Consider the following 20705-nt stretch of genomic DNA (forward strand, 5'->3'; position numbering starts at 1 on the left):
TGATACCTATCAAACAGCCAGTCTCCAATCCAATGCACCAATCTAATATCCAACCCCATCCGCTCCAGTTTGACTATCAATTTATCATGAGGTACTTTATCAAAAGCCTTTGCAAAATCCAAGTATATTACTGTGTATCCTTCTCCTCTGTCCAAGGAAGCATTCAATTTATTGTAATAAGTAAGTAGATTATTAAAACATGATCTCCCTTTAGCAAATTCATGCTGTCCATCAGAGATGATACCATTGTTGTCAACCCAACTCTGGATCCTAGTTCTCACAAGCTTCTCCAACAACTCCACAACACATGACACACAGATAGGCCTATAGTTTAATGCTTGAGTTCAATCCCCTCCTTTACGAAGTGGCACAATCTTGCCCTCCTTCCACTCCTTAGGAACTTGACCGAGTGCAAGACTCGTATTAAAAAAATATGTCAAGACAGGTGTCAACTCCCTGGCACGTTCCTTCAGAATACGTGGCGATATATTATCAAGTCCCACAGCCTTATTAACATCTAGTTTACTCAACTCCCCATACACTTCTTGCTCACCTACAGTCAGTCTCTCCTCCCCATCATCAATTGCTCTCAATCCCTCTCCATGAAGTCACATTCACAAGATTGAAAGATCTTTATGAGCTGCTCATTAAGTATCTCCACCACACATTCCGCATCAGCTGTCTTTATACTATTTTCTCCAATCAATGTCATCCTTCCATAATTATTCTTTCTTTTTCTTTCCTTTTATTTTATTTTAATATACTTCTAATATTTCGGCAACATCATGTTGCCATTTTCACAGGAACTTAAAAACAAGACACAACAAACAGCAAATGAGGACGAAGCAGGAAGCTATTCTTTCTCCTAAAAGTCCTGATGGTGCCCCCTAGCGGGCAATGTTGGTATTCTTGGGCGATTGGGCTGAAGGTCTACTTCCAAATTTGGGGCAGTCTCATGCAACCAAATTTGTTGAGGTTTGAATTGTTTCTTAGGACTGGGGATGATTCCATGCGGAGTCACTAGCGGAGTGCCTTTCGTATTTGAATTTACTATGGTGTATTATCGTGGCTTTCTTCCACCATATTCTATGGTGGGTATCCAGTGCATGGTCTGCAAGTCCAGAGTGGCTGTATTGGTGAAACCGGATGTAGTCCTTGTGTTTGGAAATTCTGATATTAGCTGTCCTGCCTGTTTGGCCAAAGTAGGACAGCTTACAGCTGCAAGGGACCTGGTATACACCAGGTAGGTCTGGTGGGGGGGGGGGGGGGGTTCTTTAATAGAGCGGATAAGGGATGCCAATTTTTTATATGGTCTGTAACTAGAAGTTAGGTTATGTTTTTTTTAGGATTTGTGTAATTTTTTCTGAGGTGCCTGGGATATAGGGTATGGTGATGGATTTAGAATAATTTTTGTTGTGAAGGGGGGGGGGTATTGGTTTCAATATTTTTTGGATTTTGGGGGGGGGGGTAGCCATTGGCTGAGAAACTGTTGAGAATGTGGTTTAGTTCTGTGGTTAGGGCATTGTCATTTGAACAGATAAATTTAGCCGCCCTGTTGTGTAGTGTCTTAATGACTCCGTATTGTTGTGAGGGGGGGGTGGAATTGTTGGTGAATGTATCTGCCTGTATGGGTGGGTTTTCTATAGACTGAGAAAACCAAGGTTCCATCAGGCTGGCGGGTGACTAGTGTGTCTAAGAAAGAAAGGCAGTTGTTTTTTTTCTTCTTCCAGGGTGAATTTCATTCTGGGGTGTTGGTTGTTTAAGTGTGTTAGGAAGGAGAGGAGTGCATCGGAGTCATGTGGCCAAATAGCAAACACATCATCAACATAGTGAAGCCATATGGTTGGTTTTTGTGGGGCAGAGGCTAAGGCTTTTTCTTCAAAGGTCTCCATAAAGAAATTGGCCAAGGGTTGGGAGAGTGGTGAACCCATGACTGTCCCCTCTATTTGTTTGTAGAATTTTCCCTGCCAAGCAAAATAGCTGAGTTCATTGTGAACTGAAATAGGGCTGTGATATCGGGAGGAAATTTAGCTTGGATTATCTCTAAGGATTCTTTGAGTGGGACATTTGTGAATAAGGAGGAGACATCAAAACTGACCATTACGTCAGTGTGTTTGAGTGTAAGGTTTTCTGTGCTGGCTTTGAAGTGGGCTGAGTTTTTATGTGTGAAGGTGTGTTGCCAGTATAGTGTGCGAGAGCGTTGTGGGGGGAATCAATGCCATCAACTATGGGACGTAATGGCACATTTTCCTTATGTACTTTTGGGAGTCCATAAATACAGGAGGGGGGGGGGGGTATGGAGTTAAATGGTTTTAATTTGTTAGTGACTTCTACAGGCCAAGAAGTGACCTTCTTAAGGAGCCTGTGGAGTTTTCTAATTTGTGAGTTGGTGGGATTGTACTCATTTCGGTAAGAAAGGTAAGTAGCCCGATCTAACAATAGAGCATTAAGCTTACCTGTGTAATCCTTTTGGTTAAGCAATACTGTGGCATTCCCTTTATCCACTTTGGTGATTATTATTTCCTTGTTTTTCTTTAATTCTAGTAGATATTTAAAGAAACTACTAGTGACTAGTGATAAAGAAACTACTACTAGAAACACACTAGTGATTTCTAGTAGAAATCACTAAAGAAAATCACACTAGTGATTTCTATGAGAAATCACTAAAGAAAATCACACTAATGATTTCTATGAGAAATCACTAAAGAAAATCGCACTAGTGATGGAACATTGGTTTTCTCAGTCTATAGAAAACTCACCCATAAAGGCAGATACATTCACCAACAATTCCCTCCCCCCCAACAGACAACAATATGGAGTCATTAAGACACTACACAACAGGGCTAAACTTATCTTAACCACAGAACTAAATCGCATTCTCAACACTTTCTCAGCCAATGGCTACCCCCCCCCCCCAAAATCCATAAAATATTGAAACCAGTAACCCCCCCCCCCCCTCACAACAATGATTACTCTAAATCCATCACCATACCCTATATCCGAGGCACCTCTGAAAAAATTACAAAAATCCTAAAAAAAAAAGACTTACAGACCATATAAAAAATTGGCATCCCTTATCTGCTCTACTAAAGACCAACCTTCCCCCCCCCCAGACCTACCTGGTGTATACCAGGTCCCTTGCAGCTGTAAGCTGTCCTACTTTGGCCAAACAGGCAGGACAGCTAATATCAGAATTTCAGAACACAAGGACTACATCTGGTTTCACCAATACAGCCACCCTTGTCTTGCAGGCCATGCGCTGGATACCCGCCATAGAATATGGTGGAAGAAAGCCACGATAATACACGGTAGTAAATTCAAATATGAAAGGCTTTTCATGGAATCAGCCTCAATGCTAAGAAACAATCCAAACCTCAACAAATTTGGTTGCATGAGACTGCCCCAAATTTGAGAAACCTACGTCAGAAGATCTTCAGCCCAATCACCCAAGAATACCAACATTGCCTGCTAGGGGGCACCATTAGGACTTTTAGAAGAAAGAATAGCTTCCTGCTTCATCTTCATTTACTGTTTGTTGTGCTTGCATGCATGTGTCTTGTTTTTAAGTGCCTGTGAAAATGGCAACGTGACATTGACGAAATATTGGAAGTGTATTAAAATTTATTTTAATGTATATCCTAGTATACATTGTCATTTCCTTAAGCTAGTTAGTAAAAATGCATAACCAACGTCTAAACCTTTCCACAAGAATTACCAGTATTATTGCATGGAAGTGAAATCTGGAACAATAAAACAAAAAGACAAACAAAGATTAATAACAGCAGAAATGAAATTTATGAGAAAAAACTGCAGGGTATAATCTATTTGATCACAAAAGAAACGAAGAAATTATGAAAGAATTAAACCAAGAATCAGTAACAGAAAAAATTAAATTAAAAAATATAAACATAAATGGATGGAACACATTCAAAGAATGAAAATAGAAAGATTACCAAAACAAGCCTTAAAGTACAAGCCATTAGGAATAAGAAAACCAGGACGTTCTCTTAAAAGATTCAACGATGACTTCTATGGCCAGAATAGGCCACACTAGGCCTGAATTCTTGATATGCATGATGATGATGATGATTATTACAGGCAACTCAAAGGAGTGCTTAGACTCCTTGGAGTTGCAATAAACATCATGTCAAGAACTCGTTCACTACTCTCCAAGAACAAAAAACCTACTTCCAACACCCTTGCCAACTGTACTCTTACTCAGTTTCCATGGATGTTCCCTAGTTCTCCCACCAACAGACCTGGTCTGAAAAATTTCCTCTGAATTAATCTTGTAAAAACCCTTCAGTAATTTATATGTTTTAATCATATCACCCCTTTTCTGCCTATTTTTTGTGGGTTACAGAAACCAGTTTCTGTAACCCACAAAAAATAGGCAGAAAAGGGGTGATACAAACCTTACAAGAACAGGTTGAAGATTTATGGGTTACAGAAACCAGTTTCTGTAACCCATAAATCTTCAACCTGTTCTTGTAAGGTTTGTTCCATAGACCTGCTACCATCTTGGTAACTTTTCTCTGGATCCTCTCCACCTCTTTCTCATCATCACCACCAAGAAACCCTAGCACCCAGATTTGCATGCAGTAGTCAAAATGGTGTCTTATCAAGGCTCAATAAAGAGGAACAATAAGCTCCTTCTCTCTGATTGAATCAAAGGCTTCCCGTATATCTATAAAATTGTGACATAGTATTTTCTTCTTATTATTATTATTATTATTATTATTAAACAAGACCTCATGGAGTCAAAGACTCATCTAGGAGGTCCTTTTATCTCACACACATCTCATCATACCGGGTCTTAAACACATTCAAACTCCTTGCAGACACCACACTCTCAGGCAAGGCATTCCAATCATTCACAACTCTGCACGAAAAAAACCTGCCTCTCACTCCCCTACTCACACCCTCTTTATACAGTTTCCAGGGATGACCTCTGGTTCTCCCCTGATCTCCCACTATTCGCTGTAGAACTTCTCCACCATTGATCCTATAGCAACCCCTTACCAACTTGTAGGTCTCTATCATATCTCCTCTCTTCCTCCTGTCCACCAGACTCTGCAAATTACATCTTCTCAATCTTTCCTCATACTCGACATTCCAGAGGTTAGAAACTACCTTAGTCACTCTCCTTTGGACCCTTTCCAACATCTCTTAATCCTTCTGAAAACCCGGTGACCAAATCTGGGCACAATAGTCCATGTGTGGCCTAATCAAAGCCTTATACAATGGAACAAGAATCTCCCTACTTCTACACGTCAGTGTCCTCCTCATCATTCCCAGAAGTCTTTGTGTTGTCTTCACAATTTTGGCGATGTGACCCCTAAATTTTAGATCCTTATCCACTATCACTCCCAGGTCTCTTATTTCCTCTACTTCCAACAATATATTCTTACCAAGCATAAATTCTGCATCCCATCTTTGTTTTCCAAATTTTAAAACCTTACATTTTGCAACATTGAACTCACATCCCCATTTGCTTGCCCAATTACTCAATTTATTCAAGTCTTCTTGCAAGGCCACAACATCTTCACTACTCTTTATGGTTCGTCCCAACTTTGCATCATCTGCAAACAACTGAATATCTCCATCCAAATCTTCACCAATATCATTAATATACAAGTTAAATAGTAATGGCCCTAAAACAGATCCCTGAGGCACTCCACTAGTGACTTTCCTTTTCCTGGATATTGCACCCCCATACACAACTTGTTGATACCTATCAGATAGCCAGTCTCCAATCCAATGCACTAATCTAATATCCAACCCCATCTGCTCTAGTTTGACTGTCAACTTATCATGAGGCACTCTATCAAAAGCTTTTGCGAAATCCAAGTATATTACTGTGTATCCTTCTCCTCTGTCCAAGGAAGCAGTCACTTTATTGTAATAAGTAAGTAGATTACTAAAACACGACCTCCCTTTAGCAAATCCATGCTGTCCATCAAAGATTATACCATTGTTGTCAACCCAACTCTGGATTCTAGTTCTCACAAGCTTCTCCAACAACTTAACCACAACACCCGACACACAGATAGGCCTATAGTTTGATGCTTGAGTTCGATCACCTCCTTTATGAAGTGGCACAATCTTGCCCTCCTTCCACTCTTTAGGGACTTGACCAAGTGCAAGACTCGTATTAAAAAAATATGTCAAGGCAGGTGTCAACTCTCTGGCACATTCCTTCAGAATACGCGGTGATATATTATCAAGTCCCACAGCCTTATTTACATCTAGTTTACTCAACTCCCCAAACACCTCTTGCTCATTTACAGTCAGTCTCTCCTCCCCATCATCAACTGCTCTTAATCTCTCCATGAAGTCACATTCACAAGATTGAAAGATCTTTATGAACTGCTCATTAAGTATCTCCACCACACATTCTGCAACAGCTGTCTTTATACCATTTCCTCCAATCAATGTCATCCTTCCATAATCATTCTTTCTTTTGCTGGCTACATATCGAAAGAACTCCCTAGGATTCTTTTTAGCTTCATTAGCTAACTGCTGTTCATACCTCTCTTTAGCTACTCTCACCAACCAAGTCACTCTCCTTGCCTGGTCTTTGTAGAACTCATGAAATTGGTTACTTCCACTGCTCTTATGCTGCCTCCACAATGCCCTTTTTCTCTGTATTGCATGCTTAATCTCTTTATTCATCCATCTCACACCTAACTTATTTAACCTTCTCACCCGTGGTATACATTTAGACATTGCATCCACTAAATATTTTTTGAAAATCCCCCAAGCTGCATTGATCTCTTTTCCAGCTAACTCCTCATTCCATGCTACACCTGCAAGCTGTCTCCTGAGCTCTTCATAATCACCCCCCTTGTAGTTCCACATATACCCTTTTTTCACAGGGGTCCTTGCACTGCTGGCAACCACCCAAGTAATCACCTCATGGTCACTTTCACCAATTGGTGGATGATTTGATACCTCATTGATAATTACATCCTCCGATGAGATGACCAAATCCAAGACCCTTAATCCTCTTGTGCCCTCTGTTACATACTGTCTGAGGTAGTTATCCCTCAAAAACTCAAGAAACTCATTTTCTTTACTTCCAGTTGCTATCTCTTCATTCCAGTCTATATTGCCATAATTAAAATCACCCATAATGATCACCCTTTTCTTATTTGCTTGGCTTATTTGACTATACATTTCACTATCACCACCATCCACATTACCAGGTCTATAACAACATCCCACCAAGTATTTGATTCTATTCACCTCTATCTCACACCATACTGCCTCAAAACCACTGGCCCCATTTCCCACTTGCATCTCTACCTTGTATGGACATAACTCTTTCTCTATCATCAATAGCACTCCCCCTCCCTTTTTACCCCTTCTATCCTCACGAAACACATCATACCTTTCCATCTCTATTCCTGTCAGGATGTCATCCTCATCTAACCATGTCTCACTTATTCCGACAATCTCTGGGTGCACAGACGCAATTAGTGCAACCATTTCATCCGCCTTGTTTCTTATACTTCTAGCATTGGTATACAAACACAACAACTCATTTCTGGATCTACGGCTAGTTCCACTGATACCACTCACTCGATGTGATCTCTCCATGCTGGACTGGGGCCATTTCCCTTTCTGCTTCTTCATTTTAGAACCCTTTGCAATTCCATCTGTTTCCTTTTGATCCCTGATCATCCCATTACTTTCCTGCCTACACATTCTCTCACCTCCTCTTGGAGCATCCACCTTTCTCACGCTGTGTATCCCTGTCCACCCTGAGCCTCCCCGTTTCCCTGCTCCTCTTGCACACCCATTCTCTCATTATCTATACTCATACCACTCACTTCCACATTCATTTCCACTCCTTCAATCTCTCCTGTCTTACTCTCCTGCTCTTCCACATCACTCCCCTCTTGATCTGATTCATTCTCTCTATTCACTTCTCTACCTTCCAGCAGCAGTCTCTCCAAGCGACTCACACCATAACCACTCAAATGCAGTCCATCGCTCCCATACAGCTCACTTCGTCCCTCAAACTCATTCCACACATTAACAAACTGTACTCCCATCTCCTCACACATTTCAGCCAGAATATCATTCATAATCCTTGCTCTCCGCCTCATTTCACCACAATCATACCTGGGCAACACACTGACCACCCTTCCTGTCACACTATTCTCCTTTATGTTCAATATATTTTTCTCCAATTACATGTATTGTAAATAAACGATTTATTGTACTCCTGTTTTTATGGAATCATGCTTGGTTTTTTGAAAGTATACTTTTTATTTTCCTCGATCCTAGAAAGTAAGATTTTTAGGAAATTTTGCTTAGATGACTAATTAAACTGATAGTTCTATAATTGCTACATTTTGTGTTATTTCCATTTTCAAGAATAGGAATCAGAACAGAGGTGCACCAATCTTTAGGCCACGATTCGTTGTTTCACACATCTTGGAAAATTCTGATCAAGACATCTATGATAGGTCTTTACCCTGCTTTCAGTAGCTCTGAAGTTATTCCATCTATGCCTGGTGATTTTCCCATCTTCAGAGAATTAATTGCTGCTTATACTTCTTCTCTTAAAATAGAGAAATCCCCTTCATCCAGTGTCATTTGTATTATGTCTTCATGGCTTTGATTATTAAGGCTACTATCTCCTGAGAAAAGGTTAGCCTAGTAACCCTGCCAATGCTGCAAGATTTCATCCTTTCCAGTCAAAAGCTTGCCATTTTCATCCTCAGTTGATCAGTTTGTGTCAGTGAAGGGTTTTATTAATCTCCTAATTATTTAGAAAGCACTAGGGTTGTTTCTTTTTAGTTTCAGTCTTTCCACATTTATTTAGAATCCAGATGGTTTTAGCTGTTTTAATTTTTTCTTATTATTCTGTTTTTAGTTCTCTATATTTTCCCCTGCTATCATCATCCTTCTTTATAGTGGATTTTAAGGTTCTCCTTTGATTGCATAGTTGTAAAATGTTTTCTATAATCCAAGATTTGATTATCTTGTGAGATTTTCCTATTATGGTATTAGCTGCTTCTAAAATAGATTTGGAAAATAGTTTGTATTTATTTTCAATACTTATGAATTCTTCTAGGAAGATATTGATATTCTGATATCAGAGAATATAAATCCCTTCTGATCACTATATCTTTTCTTTGGTTTTGGTTACCTTTTATTTGTTTTAATTTTAGATTCAATTTTTTAATTTAATTTTAGCAATAACTGTGTTGTGGCCACTGTCAGTACCAGCTCCTGGGAAAGATCTAGTCTTAGAAAGGTTAATTGATGGTTTATGTGTTGTCCAAACAAGTATATAATCAATTAAATTGCAAGCAAATCCATTAGGTGAAGTCCATTTCCACTTTGTTTGTATCCTCTGTTACTGATTTTACTAAAACTAATTGGGCCACAAAGGGAGAGAAAATTCCTTCCAGTATCTATACCAAATTTTGCATTCTAGTCTCCTTGTACAATGAGATAGTCTTTGTTTGAAATGTGTTTTATCACTGAGTTAATTTGTCCATAGAGGTCATTAATATATTCTTCATCATATAATAATGTAGTTTCACAGACCTGCATTATTGATACATTTATTGATTTTTTCCTTTCAGTCTGACAAGAGCAATTCTGCTATTTATAGTTGAAATTTCATCGCTTATCTTTTGACAGTTTTATGAATCAAAAAACTAACTTCTCCTCCTCGTCGTATATCCGAATAAAGCAAAAACATTTCCCTCATCATTGATCTCACAAGAACATAAGATCCATGACAGACCAAAGATAACATGGGAGTTCATATTGGATTGGCTTGAGTTGACCACTTTTTTTGAAGTGTTCTAACATTCATAATATCAGATTATTAAAATATAATGCCACTTCCTTTCCAAAAATAAAATAAAAAATAAAGGTATCTCTTAAATATTAGGTCATGCTAGGAATCCAATTTGCCGGTCAGTTAAATGAGAATTACACAATTCTGTTCCAGTTGTCAGTTGACATCCTGACCTCTTCAAGAAAACGGGTAGTCTGCTTATTTGAAGGTCAAATAATTGAGAGATTACTGTAATATTATGGGAGTATTCATTATCAATTCATGGGGAGGGAGGGGGGAAATGCCAGTTCAGTATTGTAAAATCTAAGGTTCTAAAATATGGAAATAAAGATGGGATGTAGAATTCATGCTTAGTGGAGATATACTGCTAGAAGTGGAGGAAATAAAAGATCTTGGAGTGATGGTGGAGATCTAAAGTTTAGAAGACAAATTGCCAAAATTGTGAGAAGGACATAACAAATTTTAGGAATGATGCGGAGGATACTGACTTGTAGAAGTAAGGAGATTCTTGTTCCATTGTATACGGCCTTGATTAGACCACACATGGACTACTATGCACCTAGTTTTCAAAAGGATGATGAGATTTTGGAAGGGTCCAGAGGTGACTAAGGTAGTTTCTGATCTCTGGAATGTTGAATATGAGGAAAGGTTGAGAAGATGCAATTTGCAGAGTCTAGTAGATAGGAGGAAGAGGGATGACATGATAGAGACCAGGGCCATTGCCAGATTAGATCGCACCCTGAGGCAAACAATTAAATATCACTCCCAATGATTATAAGACAAAATATAAGAAAATCTCCAATCTATTTTGTTTTTATTACAAGAGAAACATTGATGTAAAATGACAGAAACATTTAATATTAATTAAATGTTTGCTCTACAGGGATATCGCACAATAAAACTGTTTATAATCTCTTCTAAATTTAAATTATAAAATATGTCGGCCTCTATCGATATAGTTGCTAGACCAACCAATCTTTCTTGGGTCACTGTTTCACTAATTTTTAATCAGTTTAAGCTTGGAAAAATTTCTTTCCGCACTTGCCACACTAACAGAAATTGTTAGTGTAGTGATGGCACCTACCACAATATGGCTGAACAAGGGCCCTTATTAAACATTGCTGTGAGGCAGGCAGCCTCTATGCTACACCCTGTCAACTGTACTGATAGAGACGTACAAGTTGATAAAGGTTTGTTACAGGATGAATGTTGAAGAGGTTTTTCATAAAATGGTGGAGAATAAGAAGCCATTGCAGGAAGCTGTATAAGATGGGTGTGAACAAAGGAGTGAGAAGCAGGTTTTTTGCAAGCAGAGTTGTGAATGATTGAAATGCCTTGCCTAAGAGTGTGTCTGCAGAGAATTTGAATGTGTTTAAGGAAGGTATGATGAGCTGTCTGTATGACAAAGGGACCTCCTAGATGAGTCTTTTTTTTTTTCTTGTTTCAATGATAATAAATAACAATACCAAATTTTTGATCATCATTAAGTTTCACCATTAACTAATAAAACAATATGAAATATTTGCCCCATTGTGTTGCAGATCAGTAGAAGACATTGACCTCTTCACTGGTGGATTTTGTGAGAAACCAATTGGTGGAATTGTTGGTCCAACATTCACATGTTTAATAGGTCTTCAGTTCTATCATTTAAAATTTGGTGATCGTTACTATTTTGAGCATAGAGGAGAGACTGGCTCCTTCGGTCATGGTAAGCATAATTTTATCATTATTGCAAGTAATGTTTGTATTGAGATGTTCCTGTCTTATCAAGTATTCAAGAAAGAGTTGGGACTGTTATTACTATACGGAATGCAGTTCCTGAGAACTGGATTGTCAGCTGGTCAGAGGCAAGTTTCATTATCAAGGATTACCTCAGCACTATAGTGGAATGTGTGGTTCATACATTTTGTTTCCTACACTGCAGGCATTCTGGAACACAATCTGCATGAAGGAGTTAGACTGTGCGTGGGCGTGCGTACGTGCATGTGTGTGTTGTTTTTGGGGTGAGGGCCTCCAGAATTGGCACATTTTGCTGAACCTGCTTTTTGGTTTTTTTAAAGAAAGCTGCCATATGATTTTCCTACATTTAATGCAGTTAGAATTGGTCTTGTGCAATTTTGTTGGTGGCCAAATTTTTAATAGCAGTGACATTTTCTGACTGATATTCCTTTCATTGTAGTGGTTCTACTTTTATAGCCAGATAGCAGACGGATTTAGATTACAAAACTCTCAGAATTGCTTGCTGATATCTGCTATGATGAGAATTAGTTATAAGTAAGTGTTACTTACTTCCATGGTTATGGATTCTGTTATACTGTGAAGTGTCATATTCAGTTTTTTTTTTTTCCCCTACATTATAAAGCAAAGATGTGAATAAGGGATGCTTTTGTCATCCAAGAACTTGGTGCATGATATTCTGAAACTGTCTGTGGCCGTATTTGGACCTACCCCATTTGTATTTCTGTCTTTTGTGAAGTTAATGATTTTGGAGGGGTGTGACCACTGCTGTCCACTTCTTTATGGCTCACAGGATCATCGAGGGAAGGCTTTCCTTATGGTGATTGGCTTCTATGTCCAAATGGAAGGGTACAGTTTCAGCACGTTAATTCTTTTCATTTCTTTTTTTCCTGACTTTGCAGAACTTATCATGGTCCTCAGTTGTTCCTCTGAATTTTCAGTTTCTGGGAGCATTATAATTTGCATTCGGTCCATTTAGTCTCAAGGAATTCAGAAAACTTTCTAAAAATCATGATTGCCTTTTTTTTTTCTTTTTTTTTTTTTTTTTTGAATTCAAGGCATTCCAACCAGGATCATCCATTCATAAAAGGTATTAATAGTTGCACAATAATAAATATCCAAATTTTTGTAAAATCTAAAATGAAAAATAAATAAATAAATATCTGTAACTAAATACTAATACAGAATACCTGACAACTCTAACTGAAGGTGTTGGAATCCAGGTATCAATGCTGAACATTTAGAATCCTTGCAATACAGAAATCATATATTTTCCATATACAAGCAATAAAATACTTTATCACCACATTATTAAAATATTATAATTATTGATGGTTAGAAAAATGTTTTTCCTCATAGTTTGAACTATATTATACTGGACAAGAAATTATATTTTAGTGTTAATCCTTTACCTAAGTGAAAGCAAACAAAAGTTCGCACTTATAGTATCTTCATGACTATAATACTTTGTATATAGTGATATGGACTTCGCACAGTCAAGGTCTACTTGTCTGTTGTTCATTAGTAGGGCTGGTGGGATAAAAATTTTATATATATACATATTTGGCCTTTTCACACAATTTCAGACCACTGATAAGTGTGAGTGGTGGTCTCACACCGGATTATGAAATTCACCTCTTACCTAAGGCCAGTCAAAAAGGATCATGGCCATAGCCTGTTGGTTGCAAAACAACAAACATTTATTTACTTACTCTTGGGTAAAGGATTAAAACAATAAAATTTCTTGTCTAGTGTAACTAACTTGCTAACTAAGTGAAAAAACTTTCTACAACCCCTGATCCATGTTTTTTTAATAATGGGGTGTTACCATTTTGTATATGAAAAATATATGACTTTTGCATTGATTTAGCTTTCATTATCCCCATAGGTCTAACTCTCATTGATGTTATCTCAATAAATGTTGAAACATACTGGATAGTGACCCCCCCCATAGTATAGCAATATACATGCCCAAAAGAGATACACATTGCAGGATATTGAGGCAAATAACATGAAGTCAACTAGCGTGTGTGTGTATATAATATGTATATGTATATAATATAATATATAATATATTAGGATAACCAAGTTATTTTATAAACTTGGTTATTTTAACTCCTAATCCCAAGTATGCAAGCAATTAAGTTTGCGCCTGAAACAAAGTTCAAGTCTAAAGATGGTACAACACCATAATATATAATATGTATATATTATATATATACACACACACACATATAATATATATATGTATACAATAATATATATATTATATGTATATAATATAATATATATATGTATATAATAATATTAACGCCTGATATATATTAATATAGTAGTATATATTAACGCCTGATGAAGGCAATCTCGACGAAACATGTTGCGTTTTCAAATAAATCTCCATTTGTTATAATTCTCGAGTTTATAGTCAGTTTATATTAAAAAGGAACATATCCCAACCCCGAGAAGTACATTAGATATATCGATATCCGACTTTGTTGCTCCAGGAACGGAGAATGAATGTAGGAAGACAAGTAGTATGATAGGAGAGAATGAGAAAATAATAGTTGATAGTGTGGAAGGTGTGAGTGACTGTGGAAGTTTAGGAGATGGTTTTGTTTGGGAGAGTGAATTTAGATTAAGAGTGACTGACCTGCAGAGGGAGATAGATGAGTTGAAAGAGGAGGTGGAATGTCTAGTGAATGAGAGCAGAAGTATGAAAGATAAGATTAGGAGAATGGAAGAGATAAATGCAAGGCGAATCAGAGTAGGAGAGAGAGAGAATTTAGGGAGTATGAGAGAGAGGTATGGGGGTGCTAGAAGAGGAGAGAATGGAAACAGTAGAAGAGAGGGAATGAGAGAGAGGTATGGGAATGCTAGCAGACGAGAGGATGGAAACAGTAGGAGAGACGGAATGAGAGAGAGATATGGAAGTGCTAGAAGAGGAGAGAATGGAAACGGTAGGAGAGATGGAATGAGAGAGAGGTATGGGAATGCTAGAAGACAAGCGGATGGAAACAGTAGTAGGAGAGACAGAATGAGAGAGGGATATGGAAGTGCTAGAAGTGGAGAAAATGGAAACAGTAGGAGAGAGGGAATGAGAGAGATGTATGGGAGTGCTAGAAGAGGAGAGAATGGAAACAGTAGAAGAGAGAGGTATGGGAATGAAAGAAGAGGAGAGAATGGAAACAATAGGAGTGAGGGAATGGTAAGAGGTATAATGTATGGCGACTCAATGATCCGTGGTGTTCAAGATAGGATGCGTGAGGAGTGTTTACCAGGAGGAACAATAGAAAGGGTGGCTATGGCAATTAAGAGAGGTGAAAGGGTGGATGAGATGATTGTGATGGTAGGAACGAATGACTTGAGTGGTAATGTAAGTCGGGCAGCGAGAGATATGAGATTTTTGCTTGAGACTGTACGGAAGAAGACAGAGAGAGGAAAAATAGTGTGCGTGTTGCCTAGGTATGATAATGATGAGCTGAGCAGAAGAGCGATGATATTGAATGGCATAATCGCGAGAATGTGTGACAAGAGAGGACTGGTATGTGTGGATGCTTGGAGTGCGTTTGAGGAAAGAGAGGAGTTGTATGCGAGAGACCGTTTACATTTGAATGAGGAAGGACTTAGGCATCTGGAGAGATTGCTGTTCTGAACAAGTCAGTGTGTCCCAGGGAGGATGATAGCAGGGGTGGCCTCTTGTGGGAATGGATACTTGGGAGAAGGGAGACAATGTCAGGTAACACTGAGCCCAGTGGAGTCTAGAAGGGATAATGCTGGGTATAGAAACAATGGCATTTATATGCTGTATACTAATGCCAGTAGTATCCGGAATAAGGGAGAGGAATTGGTGGCGCAGATAGCATCAGCCTGGCCAAAAATTATTGCGATCACTGAGACTTGGTTGACAGAAGGGGATATAAAAACAGGAATAGAAGTCACTGGGTATAGCATTTTTCGTCAGGATAGGAGGGGAAAGCGTGGTGGTGGGGTGCTGCTTATGATAAGTGATGACCTATGTCCTCTAAGAGTGGAGAATTTGGAAGGAAGTGAGACAAATGATTTTGAGAGCGTATGGTGTGAGGTAGAGGTAGGCAAGACAGGATATTTAGTGGGGTGTTGCTACAGACCCAGGAGCACAGAGGATGGGGACCAGGAGATGTTTAGACAGCTAAGTTTGGCAAGTGCAAGAAGAATGATTGTTATGGGAGATTTTAACTTCAGTAGTATAAATTGGAGAGAGGAAGATGCATGTAACAATAGGGGAATGGAATTTCTAGAATTCTTGAGGGACAAATGTCTTAGGCAACATGTAACAGAGGGAACAAGAGGTTCAAAAATTTTGGATTTGGTTACAGCATCAGAAGAGTTGATAATAACTGAGTTGACGTCTCTCCCACCAGTTGGAGAGAGTGACCATATGGTGTTGACTTGGAAAATGAATAGACATGCAGGAGTATCAAAGAGACGGGAACTTATGTGGAATTATAAGGCAGGTGATTATAATAGTCTTAGACGTCAACTTCGGGAAGTTTCATGGAGGGAGGAATTGGAAGGCCGGGATATCACCAATGCGTGGGAAATTGTGAAAGAATATTTGTTATCAGCAATGGTAAGTTGTATACCACGAGTGAAGAAGAGGGCGCAATTTGGAGTAAAGTGGATGACAAACAATATTAAACAGGAATTGCATGCGAAAAAGAGGCTATGGAAAAGATATAAGGAGACAGGTGAAGAGATGCATGAGGAATATAAGACACAGGCCAGAAGAGTGACTCATGTGGTAAGGAAAGCGAAACTGGAATATGAGAGGAGATTGACCCTAAGATTCAAAGAAAATCCTACGGAATTTTTTAGCTATGTGGCCAGTAGGAGAAGAAATGACTGTGGAAGAATGATATTGTGGGATAAAAATGGGAATAGAGTGACTGATGCAGAGGACATAGTGGAATTGTTCAATGAACACTTTATTGGAGTATTTCATCCTAGAGGAGTCAGTTTTAATGCTAGAGGGATAGGACTGGTACGAGGTCTGGAGGTACAGGAGGAGAGTGTGTTTCAGATACTGAGTACTCTGGATGTCAGTAAAGCTGTGGGACTGGATGGTATTTCGCCACGAGTTTTGAGAGAATGTGCTAGGGAATTGACAATATCTTTAATGTGGCTTTTCAATGAAAGTCTGGCTTTGGCAAAGGTGCCCAGGGAATGGAAGGAAGGTAAGATAGTGCCATTGCATAAGGGTGGTAACAGACTGGAAGTGTCTAATTATAGGCCAGTCTGTGTGTCATCAGTAGTTGTTAAGATCTTGGAGAAAGTAGTGAGGGACCGTGTACAGCATTGAGCAGATGAGGGTAATGTTATCTGTGAGAATCAACATGGATTTGTGAAAGGACGCTCTTGTTTTAGCAATATGCTAGCCTTTTATAATAAAGTTACAAGAGCATTAGATGAGGGAAAGGCATATACTGCAATTTTCTTAGACTTGGCGAAGGCATTTGACAGGGTGCCACATGATAAGCTGATATTTAAGTGGCATCACATGGGTCTGGATGTCAGATTGGTCAACTGGATTCAGGATTGGCTGTCTGATAGGTATCAGAGAGTTGTGTATGGTGGAGCAGTTTCCAGGAGGCAGAGGGTTACAAGTGGGGTCCCACAGGGCTCAGTAATAGGACCTATATTGTTTAACCTTTATATCAATGACATAGCCAGTGGATTGCAGGGGGATATTCAGTTGTTTGCGGATGATGTGAAGCTGGGAAGGATTATTAGTAATAGTGCAGATGTGGTAGCCCTGCAAGAGGATTTAAATAAGCTAGATAGATGGGCAAATGAATGGGGGTATCAGTTTAATGCAGCACAATGTAAGGTCTTGAGGTTTGGGAAACATCGATGGGATGCTGCTTACTCTATGGGAGGAGTTATACTGGAGGAAGTACGGGAGACAAGAGATCTGGGGTTGATGATTGATAGAAACCTGAAGTTTAGGGGACATATTGCAAAGGTGGTGAAGGTAACACAGAGGATTGCTGCTATTATGAGTAGGACACTGAGCTGCAGAGATAAGAGGGTTATCATTCCGTTGTACAAGTCTCTGATCAGACCACACTTGGACTATTGTTCTCAGATTTGGTCCCCAGGATTTGAAGGGGATAAATTGACTGTGGAAAGGATACAAAGACGGATGACAAAGATGATTTCAGGACTGTACAAGGATAGTTATGAGGATCGGCTGAGAGAATGTGGACTGCAGAGTTTGGTGGATAGAAGAAGGAGAGGTGATATGATTGAGACTTTTAAACTGTTGAGAGGTGGTTACAGGGTTGACACTGGGGAGTTCTTTCGCTTGGTTGATCAGCGGGAAGGAGTGATGACAAGAGGCCATCCCTGGAAGTTACGAAAGGAAACTGTGAGCAAGAGGGTAAGGAGTGGTTTCTTTGTGTGGAGGGTGGTTGAGCCGTGGAATGCATTGCCTGATGGAGTGGTGGGAGCGAGAACGGTCAGTGAGTTTAAAGAGTGGTATGATGGACTTTGTGTTTCTCAGGGGGGGACCTCCCCTCGATGAGTCTTGACAGACTTTATGTCTTAGGAAGGACCTCCCTCGATGAGTCTTTTGACTCCTTGGAGGCCTGAATAATAATAATAATAATAATAATAATAATATATATTAGGATAACCAAGTTATTTTATAAACTTGGTTATTTTATTACATATATATATATATATATATATATATATATACAGGGTGTTCGGGATAAATTTGACAGTTTCGTAAGGAAAAAGAAAATCTTCTTTGTATCTATTAAATTTAATGAATTGACAAAAAAACATTACAGGCAGAGTTAATTACAATACTATCAACAAGATTTACTCAAAATAACCACCATTAGCATCAATCACAGCTTCAATTCTGCTTCGGAACCTCGAACAAGCTGATGCTACAGTCTCCCTGGGAAGGGCCGCAAAAACTGTTTTAATTTTATCCATTAACTGGGCTTTTGTATTACTGGAAGTGCGATTGGTGTCTTTTTCAACTGCGCCCCATACAAAATAATCCATGGGGTTAAGGTCTGGGGAGTTTGGAGGCCAAACATTTGGACTGGTGAAGTCGTAGAAATTTTCAGACAACCATTTTTGACTTTTCCCAGAGGTGTGGCAAGGGGCCGAATCCTGCTGCCATACATACGGCCTACCATTGGCTACCCTTGTTATCCAGGGCTTGACTACAGTTAGCAACTCCACGAACAAAGCCCGAATTCCAATGCCAGGGTTCTTCAACACCTGTTCCTGCAGATTTGCGAGGAATTCTGCTGTACGAACGCAATCAGATCGTCTGCTAGGGATCTTTCTTCTTGCTACATCCTCGTAGGCACCATTGCAAGTCTCTAGTTCATGCCTGATTGTTTTTGCTGTATTCAGGGAGCATTGGGCAGCAGTCGTAATATCCTTATTTTGATGGCGGGCACGAATCATCATGATACAAGTTATTCTCTTCCATGATTCAGGTGGGTTCCAGCTATCCATCCTTTCTGACATCTTGTATATGAATGAAGAAGGGTCCAAACTTTTAAATGAAGAGAAGTGTGTGTTAATACATGTAACTTACGGAAAAATATAATTAATTATAAATATGTCAAATTTATCCCGAACACCCTGTATATATAAAAGGATACCAAGTAATTTTATAAACTTGGTTTTTTTACTCCTTCTCCCAAGTAAGCAAAACAGTTAAGTTTGCACCTGAACGTAGTTCAAATCTAAAGGTAGTGCAACATCAGGGCAACTCGTTGTAAAGGTGGGTAAAGCTCTGATCACTATTCTTAGTATTTCCCATAATGTAAAACACAACTCACTAAGAGATGTATACTGTTATACATTATGGGTGGGGATCACTACCCAGACCAGTTTCAACCTTTTTTGAGGTCTCCTCAGTGAGTAGCTAGACCCTGAAATACCAAGGTTTTTAGTAATACAGAGCCTTATCAACTTTACCTATACAAGTTGCTACAAGGTGCTTTTACTTTGAATAAGAAACTCTGGATGAGATAAAGATGTGTAAAGTTTTTTACCTTGGGGATAATATATATTAAGGATACCAAGTAATTTTATAAACTTGGTTTTATAAAATTACTTGTTTTATATTTTCCCCAATGTAAAAACTTTTCACATCTTTATCTCATTCAGAATTTCTTATTCAAAGTAAAAGCAACTTGTATAGGTAAAGTTGAGAAGGCTCTGTATTAATAAAAACCTTGGTTTTCAGGGTCTAGCTACTCACTGAGGAGACCTCGAAAAAGGTTGAAACCGGTCTGGGTAGTGATCCCCACCCCCACTCATAATGTATAACAGTATACATCTCTTAGTGAGATGTGTTTTACATTATGAGAAATACTAAGAATAGTGATCAGAGCTTTACCCACCTTTACAACAAGTTGCCCTGGTGTTGCATTACCTTTAGACTTGAACTCGTTCAGGCACAAACTTAACTGTTTTACTTACTTGGAAGAAGGAGTAAAAAAGCCAAGTTTATAAAATTACTTGGTATCCTTAATATATATTATCCCCAAGGTAAAAAACTTTTCACGCATATTGGGTTGGCAAATAAGTTCGTCTGGTTTATGCGTTAGTAAAAGTTTATGCCGCTTCGCCTGTCACTGTTGTTGCGCTACCGTGCAATGCTATTGCGCAGTTGAAAGGCAACATTTCACATAACCTTTCAGTGAATTTTTGTTCGTCCTACTTCAGTTGTGTGTGTGTGACATATTTTTAGAAATGGAAGGAAATAACTTACATTACTGGCATATTTTGCTTTTTTATTTCAAAAAAAGACAAACGGGCTGTAGAGGCCCATAAAAAAATATGCAGTGTATGTGGGAATGGTGCCTTAACAGAACGTATATGTCAAAAGTGGTTTGCCAAATTCCGTTCTGGAGATTTTGACATCAGTGATGAACCTTGTGCCAGTTGCCCGACCGAGGTTGATTCGAGTGTTGTGAAGGATATCGTCGACAAACATCTGTCACAAACAGTGCAGGAGATTACTGCAGTACTGGACATATCCCATACAAGCGTTGAAAACCATTTGCACAAGCTGGGATATGTTTCAAAAATCAATGTTTGGGTGCTGCATGAATTGACCCAGGCC

General features: G+C 38.9%; 1 protein-coding gene across 4 annotated transcripts in view; it reads left to right on the forward strand.

Moving 5' to 3' along the window:
- Positions 1 to 20705, forward strand: part of LOC150109878 (chorion peroxidase-like) — a 221110-nt gene that overhangs the window by 123714 nt on the left and 76691 nt on the right. For all 4 annotated transcript variants that reach the window (XM_090415631.1, XM_090415616.1, XM_090415640.1 and 1 more), the window contains one exon: positions 11368 to 11534. In XM_090415631.1, the coding sequence (XP_090271757.1) occupies positions 11368 to 11534 (167 nt within the window). The remainder of the gene's footprint in view (positions 1 to 11367; positions 11535 to 20705) is intronic.

The sequence above is a fragment of the Typopeltis vanoorti genome, chromosome 1 (genome assembly GCF_054136105.1).
Source record: "Typopeltis vanoorti isolate ZY-2024b chromosome 1, IOZ_Tvanoo_1.0, whole genome shotgun sequence".
NCBI lineage: Eukaryota > Metazoa > Arthropoda > Arachnida > Uropygi > Thelyphonidae > Typopeltis > Typopeltis vanoorti.